This window comes from Gobio gobio (genome assembly GCF_949357685.1).
Source record: "Gobio gobio genome assembly, chromosome: 13".
NCBI classification, from domain to species: domain Eukaryota; kingdom Metazoa; phylum Chordata; class Actinopteri; order Cypriniformes; family Gobionidae; genus Gobio; species Gobio gobio.
This window is the reverse complement of record NC_137106.1, coordinates 2,549,960-2,571,800: the sequence shown is the minus strand read 5'-3', so window position 1 is coordinate 2,571,800 and position 21,841 is coordinate 2,549,960. Positions and strand designations below refer to the sequence as shown.

At 36.2% G+C, this 21,841-nt stretch overlaps 1 protein-coding gene across 1 annotated transcript in view; it reads right to left on the bottom strand.

Moving 5' to 3' along the window:
• The window catches only part of eif2ak4 (eukaryotic translation initiation factor 2 alpha kinase 4), a gene marked incomplete at its 5' end in the record, with an annotated part of 140,520 nt that overhangs the window by 7,519 nt on the left and 111,160 nt on the right, over positions 1-21,841 (bottom strand). The window contains one exon of the mRNA XM_079833966.1: positions 18,759-18,874. Coding sequence (XP_079690092.1) covers positions 18,759-18,874 — 116 coding nt within the window. The remainder of the gene's footprint in view (positions 1-18,758; positions 18,875-21,841) is intronic.

Sequence of the window (21,841 nt, the reverse complement as noted above, 5' to 3'; positions counted from 1 at the left end):
GCATGTCATGATGCTAGCATTAATTATGATTTTGCTGACGTGTCATTATTTCAAGCTAACGCATAATGTCATGACACTAGCATTAATTATCTTGATTTTGCTGACGTGTCATTATTTCATGCTAACGACATGCTAATGCATAATGTCATGACGCTAGCATTAACTATCATGATTTTGCTGAGGTGTCATTATTTCATGTTAGCTACATGCTAATGCATGATGTCATGACGCTAGCATTAATTATCATGATTTTGCTGACGTGTCGTTATTTCATGCTAACGACATGCTAACGCATGATGTCATGACGCTAGCATTAACTATCATGATTTTGCTGAGGTGTCATTATTTCATGTTAGCTACATGCTAATGCATGATGTCATGATGCTAGCATTAATTATCATGATTTTGCTGAGGTGTCATTATTTCATGTTAGCTACATGCTAATGCATGATGTCATGACGCTAACATTAATTATCATGATTTTGCTGACGTGTCATTATTTCATGCTAACAACATGCTAATGCATGATGCAATGATGCTAGCATTAATTATCATGATTTTGCTCACGTGTCGTTATTTCATGTTAGCGACATGCTAATGCATGATGTCATGACGCTAGCATTAATTATCATGATTTTGCTGACGTGTCATTATTTCATGCTAACGACATGCTAATGCATGATGTCATGATGCTAGCATTAATTATCATGATTTTGCTGACGTGTCATTATTTCATGCTAACGACATGCTAATGCATGATGTCATGACGCTAGCATTAATTATCATGATTTTGCTGACGTGTCATTATTTCATGCTAACGACATGCTAATGCATGATGCTTGCACTAATTATCATGATTTTGCTGACGTGTCGTTATTTCATGCTAGCGACATGCTAATGCATGATGTCATGACGTTAGCATTAATTATCATGATTTTGCTGTCGTGTCATTATTTCATGCTAACGACATGCTAATGCATGATGTCATGATGCTAGCATTAATTATCATGATTTTGCTGACGTGTCATTATTTCATGCTAACGACATGCTAATGCATGATGTCATGATGCTTGCACTAATTATCATGATTTTGCTGACGTGTCATTATTTCATGCTAACGACATGCTAATGCATGATGTCATGATGCTAACATTAATTATCATGATTTTGCTGACGTGTCATTATTTCATGCTAACGACATGCTAATGCATGATGTCATGATGCTAGCATTAATTATCATGATTTTGCTGACGTGTCATTATTTCATGCTAACGACATGCTAATGCATGATGTCATGACGTTAGCATTAATTATCATGATTTTGCTGACGTGTCATTATTTCATGCTAACGACATGCTAATGCATGATGTCATGATGCTTGCACTAATTATCATGATTTTGCTGACGTGTCGTTATTTCATGCTAACGACATGCTAATGCATGATGTCATGACGTTAGCATTAATTATCATGATTTTGCTGACGTGTCATTATTTCATGCTAACGACATGCTAATGCATGATGTCATGATGCTTGCACTAATTATCATGATTTTGCTGACGTGTCGTTATTTCATGCTAACGACATGCTAATGCATGATGTCATGATGCTTGCATTAATTATCATGATTTTGCTGACGTGTCATTATTTAATGCTAACGACATGCTAATGCATGTCATGATGCTAACATTAATTATCATGATTTTGCTGACGTGTCGTTATTTCATGTTAGCGACATGCTAATGCATGATGTCATGACGCTAGCATTAATTATCATGATTTTGCTGACGTGTCGTTATTTCATGCTAACGACATGCTAATGCATGTCATGACGTTAGCATTAATTATCATGATTTTGCTGACGTGTCGTTATTTCATGTTAGCGACATGCTAATGCATGTCATGACGTTAGCATTAATTATCATGATTTTGCTGACGTGTCGTTATTTCATGTTAGCGACATGCTAATGCATAATGTCATGACGCTAGCATTAATTATCTTGATTTTGCTGACGTGTCATTATTTCATGTTAACGACATGCTAATGCATGTCATGACGTTAGCATTAATTATCATGATTTTGCTGACGTGTCGTTATTTCATGTTAGCGACATGCTAATGCATAATGTCATGACGCTAGCATTAATTATCTTGATTTTGCTGACGTGTCATTATTTCATGCTAACGACATGCTAATGCATGTCATGACGTTAGCATTAATTATCATGATTTTGCTGACGTGTCGTTATTTCATGTTAGCGACATGCTAATGCATAATGTCATGACGCTAGCATTAATTATCTTGATTTTGCTGACGTGTCATTATTTCATGCTAACGACATGCTAATGCATGTCATGACGCTAGCATTAATTATCATGATTTTGCTGACGTGTCGTTATTTCATGCTAACGACATGCTAATGCATGATGTCATGATGCTAACATAAATTATCATGATTTTGCTGATGTGTCGTTATTTCATGCTAACGACATGCTAATGCATGATGTCATGATGCTAACATAAATTATCATGATTTTGCTGATGTGTCGTTATTTCATGCTAACGACATGCTAATGCATGATGTCATGATGCTAACATTAATTATCATGATTTTGCTGATGTGTCATTATTTCATGCTAACGACATGCTAATGCATGATGTCATGATGCTAACATTAATTATCATGATTTTGCCGACGTGTCATTATTTCATGCTAACGACATGCTAATGCATGATGTCATGATGCTAGCATTAATTATCATGATTTTGCTGACGTGTCATTATTTCATGCTAACGACATGCTAATGCATGATGTCATGACGTTAGCATTAATTATCATGATTTTGCTGACGTGTCATTATTTCATGCTAACGACATGCTAATGCATGATGTCATGATGCTTGCACTAATTATCATGATTTTGCTGACGTGTCGTTATTTCATGCTAACGACATGCTAATGCATGATGTCATGACGTTAGCATTAATTATCATGATTTTGCTGACGTGTCATTATTTCATGCTAACGACATGCTAATGCATGATGTCATGATGCTTGCACTAATTATCATGATTTTGCTGACGTGTCGTTATTTCATGCTAACGACATGCTAATGCATGATGTCATGATGCTTGCATTAATTATCATGATTTTGCTGACGTGTCGTTATTTCATGCTAACGACATGCTAATGCATGATGTCATGATGCTAGCATTAATTATGATTTTGCTGACGTGTCGTTATTTCATGCTAACGACATGCTAATGCATGATGTCATGACGTTAGCATTAATTATCATGATTTTGCTCGCGTGTCATTATTTCATGCTAACGACATGCTAATGCATGTCATGACATTAGCATTAATTATCATGATTTTGCTGACGTGTCGTTATTTCATGCTAACGACATGCTAATGCATGATGTCATGATGCTAGCATTAATTATCATGATTTTGCTGACGTGTCGTTATTTCATGCTAACGACATGCTAATGCATGATGTCATGATGCTAACATTAATTATCATGATTTTGCTGACGTGTCATTATTTCATGCTAGCGACATGCTAATGCATGATGCTAGAATTAATTATCATGATTTTGCTGACGTGTCGTTATTTCATGCTAACGACATGCTAATGCATGATGTCATGATGCTAACATTAATTATCATGATTTTGCTGACGTGTCATTATTTCATGCTAACGACATGCTAATGCATGATGTCATGATGCTAGCATTAATTATCATGATTTTGCTGACGTGTCGTTATTTCATGCTAACGACATGCTAATGCATGATGTCATGATTCTAACATAAATTATCATGATTTTGCTGACGTGTTGTTATTTCATGCTAACGACATGCTAATGCATGATGTCATGACGTTAGCATTAATTATCATGATTTTGCTCACGTGTCATTATTTCATGCTAACGACATGCTAATGCATGATGTCATGACGCTAGCATTAATTATCATGATTTTGCTGACGTGTCGTTATTTCATGCTAACGACATGCTAATGCATGATGTCATGATGCTAACATTAATTATCATGATTTTGCTGACATGTCATTATTTCATGCTAGCGACATGCTAATGCATGATGTCATGATGCTAACATTAATTATCATGATTTTGCTGACGTGTCATTATTTCATGCTAGCGACATGCTAATGCATGATGTCATGACGTTAGCATTAATTATCATGATTTTGCTCACGTGTCATTATTTCATGCTAACGACATGCTAATGCATGATGTCATGACGTTAACATTAATTATCATGATTAATTAATTACTAGCATGTCGTTAACATGAAATAACGACACGTGCGCAAAATCATGATAATTAATGCTAGCGTCATGACATAATGCATTAGCATGTCGTTAGCATGAAATAATGACACGTCAGCAAAATCACGATAATTAATGCTAGCATCATGACATCATGCATTAGCATGTCGTTAGCATGAAATAACGACACGTGAGCAAAATCATGATAATTAATGCTAGCATCATGACATCATGCATTAGCATGTCGCTAGCATGAAAAAACGACACGTCAGCAAAATCATGATAATTAATGCTAGCGTCATGACATCATGCATTAGCATGTCGTTAGCATGAAATAACGACACGTCAGCAAAATCATGATAATTAATGTTAGCGTCATGACATCATGCATTAGCATGTCGTTAACATGAAATTACGACACATGAGCAAAATCATGATAATTAATGCTAACGTCATGACATCATGCATTAGCATGTCGCTAGCATGAAATAACGACACGTCAGCAAAATCATGATAATAATGCTAGCGTCATGACATCATGCATTAGCATGTCGTTAACATGAAATAACGACACGTGCGCAAAATCATTATAATTAATGCTAACGTCATGACATCATGCATTAGCATGTCGTTAGCATGAAATAATGACACGTCAGCAAAATCATGATAATTAATGCTAGCATCATGACATCATGCATTAGCATGTCGTTAGCATGAAATAATGACACGTCAGCAAAATCACGATAATTAATGCTAGCGTCATGACATCATGCATTAGCATGTCGTTAGCATGAAATAACGACACGTGAGCAAAATCATGATAATTAATGCTAGCATCATGACATCATGCATTAGCATGTCGTTAGCATGAAATAACGACACGTCAGCAAAATCATGATAATTAATGCTAGCGTCATGACATCATGCATTAGCATGTCGTTAGCATGAAATAACGACACGTCAGCAAAATCATGATAATTAATGTTAGCGTCATGACATCATGCATTAGCATGTCGTTAACATGAAATTACGACACATGAGCAAAATCATGATAATTAATGCTAACGTCATGACATCATGCATTAGCATGTCGCTAGCATGAAATAACGACATGTCAGCAAAATCATGATAATTAATGCTAGCATCATGACATCATGCATTATCATGTCGCTAACATGAAAAAGCGACACGTGAGCAAAATCATGATAATTAATGCTAGCGTCATGACATCATGCATTAGCATGTCGCTAACATGAAATAACGACACGTGAGCAAAATCATGATAATTAATGCTAGCGTCATGACATCATGCATTAGCATGTCGTTAGCATGAAATAATGACACGTCAGCAAAATCATGATAATTAATGATAGCATCATGACATCATGCATTAGCATGTCGCTAGCATTAAATAACGACACGTGAGCAAAATCATGATAATTAATGCTAGCATCATGACATCATGCATTAGCATGTCGCTAGCATGAAATAACGACACGTCAGCAAAATCATGATAATTAATGCTAGCATCATGACATCATGCATTAGCATGTCGTTAGCATGAAATAATGACACGTCAGCAAAATCATGATAATTAATGCTAGCGTCATGACATCATGCATTAGCATGTCGTTAGCATGAAATAATGACACGTGAGCAAAATCATGATAATTAATGCTAACGTCATGACATCATGCATTAGCATGTCGTTAGCATGAAATAATGACACGTCAGCAAAATCATGATAATTTATGCTAGAATCATGACATCATGCATTAGCATGTCGTTAGCATGAATTAACGACACGTGAGCAAAATCATGATAATTAATGCTAGCGTCATGACATTATGCATTAGCATGTCGCTAGCATGAAATAACGACACGTGAGCAAAATCATGATAATTAATGCTAGCGTCATGACATCATGCATTAGCATGTCGTTAGCATGAAATAATGACACGTCAGCAAAATCACGATAATTAATGCTAGCATCATGACATCATGCATTAGCATGTCGTTAGCATGAAATAACGACACGTGAGCAAAATCATGATAATTAATGCTAGCATCATGACATCATGCATTAGCATGTCGCTAGCATGAAATAACGACACGTCAGCAAAATCATGATAATTAATGCTAGCGTCATGACATCATGCATTAGCATGTCGTTAGCATGAAATAATGACACGTCAGCAAAATCATGATAATTAATGCTAGCATCATGACATCATGCATTAGCATGTCGCTAGCATGAAATAACGACACGTCAGCAAAATCATGATAATTAATGCTAGCATCATGACATCATGCATTAGCATGTCGTTAGCATGAAATAACGACACGTGAGCAAAATCATGATAATTAATGCTAGCATCATGACATCATGCATTAGCATGTCGTTAACATGAAATTACGACACATGAGCAAAATCATGATAATTAATGCTAGCGTCATGACATCATGCATTAGCATGTCGCTAGCATGAAATAACGACACGTCAGCAAAATCATGATAATTAATGCTAGCGTCATGACATCATGCATTAGCATGTCGTTAACATGAAATAACGACACGTGCGCAAAATCATTATAATTAATGCTAACGTCATGACATCATGCATTAGCATGTCATTAGCATGAAATAATGACACGTCAGCAAAATCATGATAATTAATGCTAGCATCATGACATCATGCATTAGCATGTCGTTAGCATGAAATAATGACACGCGAGCAAAATCATGATAATTAATGCTGACGTCATGACATCATGCATTAGCATGTCGTTAGCATGAAATAATGACACGTCAGCAAAATCATGATAATTAATGCTAGCGTCATGACATCATGCATTAGCATGTCGTTAGCATGAAATAACGACACGTCAGCAAAATCATGATAATTAATGCTAGCATCATGACATCATGCATTAGCATGTCGCTAGCATGAAATAACGACACGTCAGCAAAATCATGATAATTAATGCTAGCATCATGACATCATGCATTAGCATGTCGCTAGCATGAAATAACGACATGTCAGCAAAATCATGATAATTAATGCTAGCATCATGACATCATGCATTAGCATGTCGTTAGCATGAATTAACGACCCGTGAGCAAAATCATGATAATTAATGCTAGCATCATGACATCATGCATTAGCATGTCGTTAGCATGAAATAACGACACGTGAGCAAAATCATGATAATTAATGCTAGCGTCATGACATCATGCATTAGCATGTCGCTAGCATGAAATAACGACATGTCAGCAAAATCATGATAATTAATGCTAGCATCATGACATCATGCATTAGCATGTCGTTAGCATGAATTAACGACCCGTGAGCAAAATCATGATAATTAATGCTAGCATCATGACATCATGCATTAGCATGTCGCTAGCATGAAATAACGACACGTGAGCAAAATCATGATAATTAATGCTAGCGTCATGACATCATGCATTAGCATGTCGTTAGCATGAAATAATGACACGTGAGCAAAATCATGATAATTAATGCTAGCATCATGACATCATGCATTAGCATGTCGCTAGCATGAAATAACGACACGTCAGCAAAATCATGATAATTAATGCTAGCGTCATGACATCATGCATTAGCATGTCGTTAACATGAAATTACGACACATGAGCAAAATCATGATAATTAATGCTAGCATCATGACATCATGCATTAGCATGTCGCTAGCATGAAATAACGACACGTGAGCAAAATCATGATAATTAATGCTAGCGTCATGACATTATGCATTAGCATGTCGCTAGCATGTAATAACGACACGTGAGCAAAATCATGATAATTAATGCTAGCGTCATGACATCATGCATTAGCATGTCGTTAGCATGAAATAATGACACGTCAGCAAAATCATGATAATTAATGCTAGCGTCATGACATTATGCATTAGCATGTCGCTAGCATGAAATAACGACACGTCAGCAAAATCATGATAATTAATGCTAGCATCATGACATCATGCATTAGCATGTCGTTAGCATGAAATAATGACACGTCAGCAAAATCACGATAATTAATGCTAGCATCATGACATCATGCATTAGCATGTCGCTAGCATGAAACAACGACACGTCAGCAAAATCACGATAATTAATGCTAGCATCATGACATCATGCATTAGCATGTCGCTAGCATGAAACAACGACACGTGAGCAAAATCATGATAATTAATGCTAGCATCATGACATCATGCATTAGCATGTCGCTAGCATGAAATAACGACACGTCAGCAAAATCATGATAATTAATGCTAGCGTCATGACATCATGCATTAGCATGTCGCTAGCATGAAATAACGACACGTGAGCAAAATCATGATAATTAATGCTAGCGTCATGACATTATGCATTAGCATGTCGTTAGCATGAAATAACGACACGTCAGCAAAATCATGATAATTAATGCTAGCATCATGACATCATGCATTAGCATGTCGTTAACATGAAATTACGACAAATGAGCAAAATCATGATAATTAATGCTAGCGTCATGACATCATGCATTAGCATGTCGTTAACATGAAATTACGACAAATGAGCAAAATCATGATAATTAATGCTAGCATCATGACATCATGCATTAGCATGTCGTTAACATGAAATTACGACAAATGAGCAAAATCATGATAATTAATGCTAGCGTCATGACATCATGCATTAGCATGTCGTTAACATGAAATTACGACAAATGAGCAAAATCATGATAATTAATGCTAGCGTCATGACATCATGCATTAGCATGTGGTTAGCATGAAATAATGACACGTCAGCAAAATCAAGATAATTAATGCTAGCATCATGACATCATGCATTAGCATGTGGTTAGCATTAAATAACGACACGTCAGCAAAATCATGATAATTAATGCTAGCATCATGACATCATGCATTAGCATGTGGTTAGCATGAAATGACACGTCAGCAAAATCAAGATAATTAATGCTAGCATCATGACATCATGCATTAGCATGTCGTTAGCATGAAATAATGACACGTCAGCAAAATCATGATAATTAATGCTAGCATCATGACATCATGCATTAGCATGTGGTTAGCATGAAATAATGACACGTCAGCAAAATCATGATAATTAATGCTAACATCATGAGATCATGCATTAGCATGTCGTTAGCATGAAATAATGACACGTCAGCAAAATCATGATAATTAATGCTAGCGTCATGACATCATGCATTAGCATGTCGCTAGCATGAAATAACGACATGTCAGCAAAATCATGATAATTAATGCTAGCATCATGACATCATGCATTAGCATGTCGTTAGCATGAAATAACGACACGTCAGCAAAATCATGATAATTAATGCTAACGTCATGACATCATGCATTAGCATGTCGTTAGCATGAAATAACGACACGTGAGCAAAATCATGATAATTAATGCTAGCGTCATGACATCATGCATTAGCATGTCGCTAGCATGAAATAACGACATGTCAGCAAAATCATGATAATTAATGCTAGCATCATGACATCATGCATTAGCATGTCGTTAGCATGAATTAACGACCCGTGAGCAAAATCATGATAATTAATGCTAGCATCATGACATCATGCATTAGCATGTCGTTAGCATGAAATAACGACACGTGAGCAAAATCATGATATTTAATGCTAGCGTCATGACATCATGCATTAGCATGTCGCTAGCATGAAATAACGACATGTCAGCAAAATCATGATAATTAATGCTAGCATCATGACATCATGCATTAGCATGTCGTTAGCATGAAATAATGACACGTCAGCAAAATCACGATAATTAATGCTAGCATCATGACATCATGCATTAGCATGTCGCTAGCATGAAACAACGACACGTCAGCAAAATCACGATAATTAATGCTAGCATCATGACATCATGCATTAGCATGTCGCTAGCATGAAACAACGACACGTGAGCAAAATCATGATAATTAATGCTAGCATCATGACATCATGCATTAGCATGTCGCTAGCATGAAATAACGACACGTCAGCAAAATCATGATAATTAATGCTAGCGTCATGACATCATGCATTAGCATGTCGCTAGCATGAAATAACGACACGTGAGCAAAATCATGATAATTAATGCTAGCGTCATGACATTATGCATTAGCATGTCGTTAGCATGAAATAACGACACGTCAGCAAAATCATGATAATTAATGCTAGCATCATGACATCATGCATTAGCATGTCGTTAACATGAAATTACGACAAATGAGCAAAATCATGATAATTAATGCTAGCATCATGACATCATGCATTAGCATGTGGTTAGCATGAAATAATGACACGTCAGCAAAATCAAGATAATTAATGCTAGCATCATGACATCATGCATTAGCATGTGTTTAGCATTAAATAACGACACGTCAGCAAAATCATGATAATTAATGCTAGCATCATGACATCATGCATTAGCATGTGGTTAGCATGAAATGACACGTCAGCAAAATCAAGATAATTAATGCTAGCATCATGACATCATGCATTAGCATGTCGTTAGCATGAAATAATGACACGTCAGCAAAATCATGATAATTAATGCTAGCATCATGACATCATGCATTAGCATGTGGTTAGCATGAAATAATGACACGTCAGCAAAATCATGATAATTAATGCTAACATCATGACATCATGCATTAGCATGTCGTTAGCATGAAATAATGACACGTCAGCAAAATCATGATAATTAATGCTAGCGTCATGACATCATGCATTAGCATGTCGTTAGCATGAAATAATGACACGTCAGCAAAATCATGATAATTCATGCTAGCATCATGACATCATGCATTAGCATGTCGCTAGCATGAAATAACGACACGTCAGCAAAATCATGATAATTAATGCTAGCATCATGACATCATGCATTAGCATGTCGCTAGCATGAAATAACGACACGTCAGCAAAATCATGATAATTAATGCTAGCGTCATGACATCATGCATTAGCATGTCGTTAGCATGAAATAACGACATGTCAGCAAAATCATGATAATTAATGCTAGCATCATGACATCATGCATTAGCATGTCGTTAGCATGAATTAATGACACGTCAGCAAAATCACGATAATTAATGCTAGCATCATGACATCATGCATTAGCATGTCGCTAGCATGAGATAACGACACGTCAGCAAAATCATGATAATTAATGCTAGCGTCATGACATCATGCATTAGCATGTCGTTAACATGAAATTACGACACATGAGCAAAATCATGATAATTAATGCTAGCATCATGACATCATGCATTAGCATGTCGTTAGCATGAAATAATGACACGTCAGCAAAATCACGATAATTAATGCTAGCATCATGACATCATGCATTAGCATGTCGCTAGCATGAAATAACGACACGTGAGCAAAATCATGATAATTAATGCTAGCATCATGACATCATGCATTAGCATGTCGCTAGCATGAAATAACGACACGTGAGCAAAATCATGATAATTAATGCTAGCATCATGACATCATGCATTAGCATGTCGGTAGCATGAAATAACGACACGTCAGCAAAATCATGATAATTAATGCTAGCGTCATGACATCATGCATTAGCATGTCGCTAGCATGAAATAACGACATGTCAGCAAAATCATGATAATTAATGCTAGCATCATGACATCATGCATTAGCATGTCGTTAGCATGAATTAACGACCCGTGAGCAAAATCATGATAATTAATGCTAGCATCATGACATCATGCATTAGCATGTCGTTAGCATGAAATAACGACACGTGAGCAAAATCATGATAATTAATGCTAGCGTCATGACATTATGCATTAGCATGTCGCTAGCATGAAATAACGACACGTGAGCAAAATCATGATAATTAATGCTAGCGTCATGACATCATGCATTAGCATGTCGTTAGCATGAAATAATGACACGTCAGCAAAATCACGATAATTAATGCTAGCATCATGACATCATGCATTAGCATGTGGTTAGCATTAAATAACGACACGTCAGCAAAATCATGATAATTAATGCTAGCGTCATGACATCATGCATTAGCATGTCGTTAACATGAAATTACGACACATGAGCAAAATCATGATAATTAATGCTAGCATCATGACATCATGCATTAGCATGTCGCTAGCATGAAATAACGACACGTGAGCAAAATCATGATAATTAATGCTAGCATCATGACATCATGCATTAGCATGTTGCTAGCATGAAATAACGACACGTCAGCAAAATCATGATAATTAATGCTAGCGTCATGACATCATGCATTAGCATGTCGTTAACATGAAATTACGACACATGAGCAAAATCATGATAATTAATGCTAGCATCATGACATCATGCATTAGCATGTCGCTAGCATGAAATAACGACACGTGAGCAAAATCATGATAATTAATGCTAGCATCATGACATCATGCATTAGCATGTCGCTAGCATGAAATAATGACACGTCAGCAAAATCACGATAATTAATGCTAGCGTCATGACATCATGCATTAGCATGTCGCTAGCATGAAACAACGACACGTGAGCAAAATCATGATAATTAATGCTAGCGTCATGACATTATGCATTAGCATGTCGCTAGCATGAAATAATGACACGTCAGCAAAATCATGATAATTAATGCTAGCATTATGACATCATGCATTAGCATGTCGCTAGCATGAAACAACGACACGTGAGCAAAATCATGATAATTAATGCTAGCATCATGACATCATGCATTAGCATGTCGCTAGCATGAAATAACGACACGTCAGCAAAATCATGATAATTAATGCTAGCGTCATGACATCATGCATTAGCATGTCGTTAACATGAAATTACGACAAATGAGCAAAATCATGATAATTAATGCTAGCATCATGACATCATGCATTAGCATGTCGTTAGCATGAAATAACGACACGTCAGCAAAATCAAGATAATTAATGCTAGCATCATGACATCATGCATTAGCATGTCGCTAGCATGAAATAACGACACGTCAGCAAAATCATGATAATTAATGCTAGCATCATGACATCATGCATTAGCATGTCGTTAACATGAAATTACGACAAATGAGCAAAATCATGATAATTAATGCTAGCATCATGACATCATGCATTAGCATGTCGTTAGCATGAAATAACGACACGTCAGCAAAATCATGATAATTAATGCTAGCATCATGACATCATGCATTAGCATGTCGTTAACATGAAATTACGACAAATGAGCAAAATCATGATAATTAATGCTAGCATCATGACATCATGCATTAGCATGTCGTTAGCATGAAATAACGACACGTCAGCAAAATCAAGATAATTAATGCTAGCATCATGACATCATGCATTAGCATGTCGTTAGCATGAAATAATGACACGTCAGCAAAATCATGATAATTAATGCTAGCGTCATGACATCATGCATTAGCATGTCGCTAGCATGAAATAATGACACGTCAGCAAAATCATGATAATTAATGCTAACGTCATGACATCATGCATTAGCATGTCGCTAGCATGAAATAATGACACGTGAGCAAAATCATGATAATTAATGCTAGCGTCATGACATCATGCATTAGCATGTCGCTAGCATGAAATAATGACACGTCAGCAAAATCATGATAATTAATGCTAGCGTCATGACATCATGCATTAGCATGTCGCTAGCATGAAATAATGACACGTCAGCAAAATCATGATAATTAATGCTAGCGTCATGACATCATGCATTAGCATGTCGCTAGCATGAAATAATGACACGTCAGCAAAATCATGATAATTAATGCTAACGTCATGACATCATGCATTAGCATGTCGCTAGCATGAAATAATGACACGTGAGCAAAATCATGATAATTAATGCTAGCGTCATGACATCATGCATTAGCATGTCGTTAGCATGAAATAATGACACGTCAGCAAAATCACGATAATTAATGCTAGCATCATGACATCATGCATTAGCATGTCGCTAGCATGAAATAACGACACGTCAGCAAAATCATGATAATTAATGCTAGCATCATGACATCATGCATTAGCATGTCGCTAGCATGAAATAACGACACGTCAGCAAAATCATGATAATTAATGCTAGCGTCATGACATCATGCATTAGCATGTCGTTAGCATGAAATAACGACATGTCAGCAAAATCATGATAATTAATGCTAGCATCATGACATCATGCATTAGCATGTCGTTAGCATGAATTAATGACACGTCAGCAAAATCACGATAATTAATGCTAGCATCATGACATCATGCATTAGCATGTCGCTAGCATGAGATAACGACACGTCAGCAAAATCATGATAATTAATGCTAGCGTCATGACATCATGCATTAGCATGTCGTTAACATGAAATTACGACACATGAGCAAAATCATGATAATTAATGCTAGCATCATGACATCATGCATTAGCATGTCGTTAGCATGAAATAATGACACGTCAGCAAAATCACGATAATTAATGCTAGCATCATGACATCATGCATTAGCATGTCGCTAGCATGAAATAACGACACGTGAGCAAAATCATGATAATTAATGCTAGCATCATGACATCATGCATTAGCATGTCGCTAGCATGAAATAACGACACGTGAGCAAAATCATGATAATTAATGCTAGCATCATGACATCATGCATTAGCATGTCGGTAGCATGAAATAACGACACGTCAGCAAAATCATGATAATTAATGCTAGCGTCATGACATCATGCATTAGCATGTCGCTAGCATGAAATAACGACATGTCAGCAAAATCATGATAATTAATGCTAGCATCATGACATCATGCATTAGCATGTCGTTAGCATGAATTAACGACCCGTGAGCAAAATCATGATAATTAATGCTAGCATCATGACATCATGCATTAGCATGTCGTTAGCATGAAATAACGACACGTGAGCAAAATCATGATAATTAATGCTAGCGTCATGACATTATGCATTAGCATGTCGCTAGCATGAAATAACGACACGTGAGCAAAATCATGATAATTAATGCTAGCGTCATGACATCATGCATTAGCATGTCGTTAGCATGAAATAATGACACGTCAGCAAAATCACGATAATTAATGCTAGCATCATGACATCATGCATTAGCATGTGGTTAGCACTAAATAACGACACGTCAGCAAAATCATGATAATTAATGCTAGCGTCATGACATCATGCATTAGCATGTCGTTAACATGAAATTACGACACATGAGCAAAATCATGATAATTAATGCTAGCATCATGACATCATGCATTAGCATGTCGCTAGCATGAAATAACGACACGTGAGCAAAATCATGATAATTAATGCTAGCATCATGACATCATGCATTAGCATGTTGCTAGCATGAAATAACGACACGTCAGCAAAATCATGATAATTAATGCTAGCGTCATGACATCATGCATTAGCATGTCGTTAACATGAAATTACGACACATGAGCAAAATCATGATAATTAATGCTAGCATCATGACATCATGCATTAGCATGTCGCTAGCATGAAATAACGACACGTGAGCAAAATCATGATAATTAATGCTAGCATCATGACATCATGCATTAGCATGTCGCTAGCATGAAATAATGACACGTCAGCAAAATCACGATAATTAATGCTAGCGTCATGACATCATGCATTAGCATGTCGCTAGCATGAAACAACGACACGTGAGCAAAATCATGATAATTAATGCTAGCGTCATGACATTATGCATTAGCATGTCGCTAGCATGAAATAATGACACGTCAGCAAAATCATGATAATTAATGCTAGCATTATGACATCATGCATTAGCATGTCGCTAGCATGAAACAACGACACGTGAGCAAAATCATGATAATTAATGCTAGCATCATGACATCATGCATTAGCATGTCGCTAGCATGAAATAACGACACGTCAGCAAAATCATGATAATTAATGCTAGCGTCATGACATCATGCATTAGCATGTCGTTAACATGAAATTACGACAAATGAGCAAAATCATGATAATTAATGCTAGCATCATGACATCATGCATTAGCATGTCGTTAGCATGAAATAACGACACGTCAGCAAAATCAAGATAATTAATGCTAGCATCATGACATCATGCATTAGCATGTCGCTAGCATGAAATAACGACACGTCAGCAAAATCATGATAATTAATGCTAGCATCATGACATCATGCATTAGCATGTCGTTAACATGAAATTACGACAAATGAGCAAAATCATGATAATTAATGCTAGCATCATGACATCATGCATTAGCATGTCGTTAGCATGAAATAACGACACGTCAGCAAAATCATGATAATTAATGCTAGCATCATGACATCATGCATTAGCATGTCGTTAACATGAAATTACGACAAATGAGCAAAATCATGATAATTAATGCTAGCATCATGACATCATGCATTAGCATGTCGTTAGCATGAAATAACGACACGTCAGCAAAATCAAGATAATTAATGCTAGCATCATGACATCATGCATTAGCATGTCGTTAGCATGAAATAATGACACGTCAGCAAAATCATGATAATTAATGCTAGCGTCATGACATCATGCATTAGCATGTCGCTAGCATGAAATAACGACACGTGAGCAAAATCATGATAATTAATGCTAGCGTCATGACATTATGCATTAGCATGTCGCTAGCATGAAATAATGACACGTCAGCAAAATCACGATAATTAATGCTAGCATTATGACATCATGCATTAGCATGTCGCTAGCATGAAACAACGACACGTGAGCAAAATCATGATAATTAATGCTAGCATCATGACATCATGCATTAGCATGTCGCTAGCATGAAATAACGACACGTCAGCAAAATCATGATAATTAATGCTAGCGTCATGACATCATGCATTAGCATGTCGTTAACATGAAATTACGACAAATGAGCAAAATCATGATAATTAATGCTAGCATCATGACATCATGCATTAGCATGTCGTTAGCATGAAATAACGACACGTCAGCAAAATCATGATAATTAATGCTAGCATCATGACATCATGCATTAGCATGTTGTTAGCATGAAATAACGACACGTGAGAAAAATCATGATAATTAATGCTAGCGTCATGACATCATGCATTAGCATGTCGCTAGCATGAAATAACGACACGTGAGCAAAATCATGATAATTAATGCTAGCGTCATGACATCATGCATTAGCATGTCGTTAGCATGAAATAACGACACGTCAGCAAAATCATGATAATTAATGCTAGCATCATGACATCATGCATTAGCATGTCGCTAGCATGAAATAACGACACGTCAGCAAAATCATGATAATTAATGCTAGCATCATGACATCATGCATTAGCATGTCGTTAACATGAAATTACGACAAATGAGAAAAATCATGATAATTAATGCTAGCATCATGACATCATGCATTAGCATGTCGCTAGCATGAAATAACGACACGTGAGCAAAATCATGATAATTAATGCTAGCGTCATGACATCATGCATTAGCATGTCGTTAGCATGAAATAACGACACGTCAGCAAAATCATGATAATTAATGCTAGCATCATGACATCATGCATTAGCATGTCGCTAGCATGAAATAACGACACGTCAGCAAAATCATGATAATTAATGCTAGCATCATGACATCATGCATTAGCATGTCGTTAACATGAAATTACGACAAATGAGCAAAATCATGATAATTAATGCTAGCATCATGACATCATGCATTAGCATGTCGTTAGCATGAAATAACGACACGTCAGCAAAATCAAGATAATTAATGCTAGCATCATGACATCATGCATTAGCATGTCGTTAGCATGAAATAATGACACGTCAGCAAAATCATGATAATTAATGCTAGCGTCATGACATCATGCATTAGCATGTCGCTAGCATGAAATAATGACACGTCAGCAAAATCATGATAATTAATGCTAGCATCATGACATCATGCATTAGCATGTCGCTAGCATGAAATAATGACACGTGAGCAAAATCATGATAATTAATGCTAACGTCATGACATCATGCATTAGCATGTCGTTAGCATGAAATAACGACACGTGAGCAAAATCAAGATAATTAATGTTAGCATCATGACATCATGCATTAGCATGTTGTTAGCATGAAATAACGACACGTGAGAAAAATCATGATAATTAATGCTAGCGTCATGACATCATGCATTAGCATGTCGCTAGCATGAAATAACGACACTTCAACCATGCTAGCATCATGACAGCATTAAATTATGTTAACTGGTTACAACTAATATGTCACTTTTTAAATGATTACACTTTAATTACCCCCCCCCCCCCCTGTAGTTCTGTGATGTTGTAGATTTGTAGTTCTGTGATGTTGTAGATTTGTAGTTCTGTGATGTTGTAGATCTGTAGTTCTCGTACCTCTTGTAGATCTTGAAGTGGTGGATCTGCTCACAGATGCTCTTGAGGTAGCGCTGCTTGGGCAGCCGTGAGAGAAGCGTCTTCACACTGATGTTGAACTGCTCCTCGCCTTCAAACTGACACAATCACAGTATCATAATCATCATAATGTGTGTTCGACTCACAATCAGAGTTATATTAAAGGTCCCATGGCGTGGATTTTTTTATTATTTTATAACGTTTCCTGAGGTGTACTTATATTGTCAGTATGATTTGTACATCATAAAATGTCATAATTTAGAAATAAAAGGCATTTGTTCAATCCTGATGTTAGCCTCTGGCTGAATGCTCTGCTTGAAGGGGCGTGTCTGCTGTGAGACTTCAGTGGAAACGCCCACTGCTGTGATTGGCTGACATCTTTGCATTTGAAATGAGTGTTAGATTGTGGTGGAGGGGGCGTGGTTTAGCGGGGTATTGTAATAAATATTTTTTATTTTATATAAAACATATATTTTACAAAAAAAAAGTACTCTAAAATTACTATTAAATCAAAGCCATATGTGTAACCATGTTGTGTTCCAAATTTGAAGTTGATATCACAAAAATTGAAGTCCACATGAGATTTTTTTTAATGCATTTTCCTTTAAATTTCTGTCCAAATGTCACTTCCATCACAAAACAGTCCCCAAATATGGACCCTTGAGACTCAGAGCTTTCCGACGATATGTGTTTTGTCAAGATTAGAAAAGATTTTGATTATAAAGTCGTTAAAATACATTTTGTAATATGAAACATGACGCCGCCCACTAGGGGGAGGAGCCTGCTGGAAGAATTTAAAGTACAGCTTCCATGGTAACGCAACATCCGATTTCAAAACGGTTTTCACCGGATGAATTTTGAGTTCGTAAGCTTTCGGATGATACTTTATTTATGATTTTTTTATGATTTATGATTATTTACTAATTTATGATTATTACTAAAATATATGATACGAAAAATATCTTGAGCCGAGCTGGGGAAGAGCGATCTCGCGCCACAACGCCAAAGCTGTATTTATGTTTTTGAATTTGGTAAAAAATCTACAGAGACATTGTTTCATATCAATAGTAATAAAGCACAAAGATTATTGTGATTTATTGGATGGGAGGCGTGCTACAATGTTTATTTCATTCATTAACTGAAACAGGATGACTAATCGATTCTTGAGATTTAAGAATCAATATTGTTTCGTTAAAGTGAGAATCGATTAAAATTGAGAAATCAGTATTTTTTACCCAGCCCTAGTTTTTTTCACCATGAACGGCTTGAGCATTGAGTACAGATTGTTCTCTCTCACTAAATACTTTCACACAACTAACAGCAAACACGACATCGACAGGAATACAGTAATGCTGCGTTCACACCGGACGCAAATTATGTGAATAAATCGCGCTATTTGCGCGTAGTTGGACGCAGTATCGTCGCAAGGGCTGTGGCAAGTGTGCGACCGCACAGGGTCTCGCGCAAAAGTAAAGAGACAGCAGACTGATGAGGTAAAGCGATAGTTAAAGTCGATAGTTTTACAATTCTTATTTTTATATTTAAAGGGTTAGTTCAGCCAAAAATGTAGATTGTGTCATTAATGACTGAGCCTCATGTGGTTGGACACCCGTCAGACCTCCGTTCATCTTCAGACACAAATGAAGATATTTTAGTGTAAATCTGATGCTCTGAAAGGCCTCCATTGGCTCAACTTTACACTCTCAAGACCCTTAAAAGACACTAAAGACTAGGGATGCACCGAAATGAAAATTCTTGGCCGAAACCGAAAACCGAAAAAGAGGAAACCAAGGCCGAAAGCCGAAAACCGAAACACCGAAAGAAATTATGCCAATTATTAGTACCATTGCATTTATCGCTATGAATGTGTACTAACTTTACTAAAATCAAGGCATTGCAATTGCATACATTAATATTAAAGTTTCAAAGAATAAATCAATTACAAGTTATGCCAATATTTATTTAGCACATTGCAACAATGCACAGTATAAAATAAAATTCAAACTAAAATGTTTAACTTGACCCCACTCATTTGTACATTAAATAATAATGTACAGGCCTACAGAAAGGTTATAAAATTAAATGTTCTCTCTTAAAAACAAAGTGCATTTAGGTCTAGTGCATTTTAAATTGTTCTCTGTAGGACTACTACAAGAAAGTGCATTCAGAACAAGTGAAACTGCTTAAAGATAAAACAATTTTCTCTGTAGGCCTTTAACATAATAGTGTATCAAAGCAAAGACTGCCAGAGCCCATATGTTAACTGTAGAATAGGGGTGTAGCGACACACAAAACTGACGGTTCAGGACAACAGTTTTACAAAATGGCTTATTTATTTTTATTGGTTTACTGAAAAAAAAAGTCTGTCCTTAAATGAATTAAATTATAACTAAAAGTTTATTGAATATATTGTTCTAAACTATATGGGGAGCCCTTACTTGCACATTAATATTAAAGGTTAAAAACAGAGCCCAAACTATTAGCCTAAATTCAGTTGCTGTATTTTTAGGTCTAATAATCAACACTCAAATAACATAGTACGCAAACATGTACACTTCACATAAGGCAGTTTTTGCAATAACTTCTAAATCTAATTATAAAATAGTTTTTTATCCAATTCGTTGTTGAAATATAATCATTTATACACAGTGTCTGTCATTTTATTTAAACATACATGAAATAATCAAGATATCATTAACAGGTTAAGTAGAATATAATGAATATAACGGCTAATATAGGTCATATATTTAGTGAAAGAGTTGATTTCTCTAGTGAACTAACAGATGTGGACACTGAGGTGCCTGAGGTAAATGATGCTACATGACTGTTTAGTTTACAGCAGTTATATTGAGGTCTTTCCGCGGTTGAAACACTGACTGAGCGATTACACCACATATGATACGTGACAGTAAGTTGTAATGTATCCTCAACACACCTTAGATGTTCATTCATGTTTATTCTTAAGGAAGAGATGATCGATCGCGCTCACAGATGATCGCGTTCACGCGCGCGCGCTGCCGCCAGATTGAAGTGTGTTCCGCGCTTAAAACATGCCCACTGTTAAA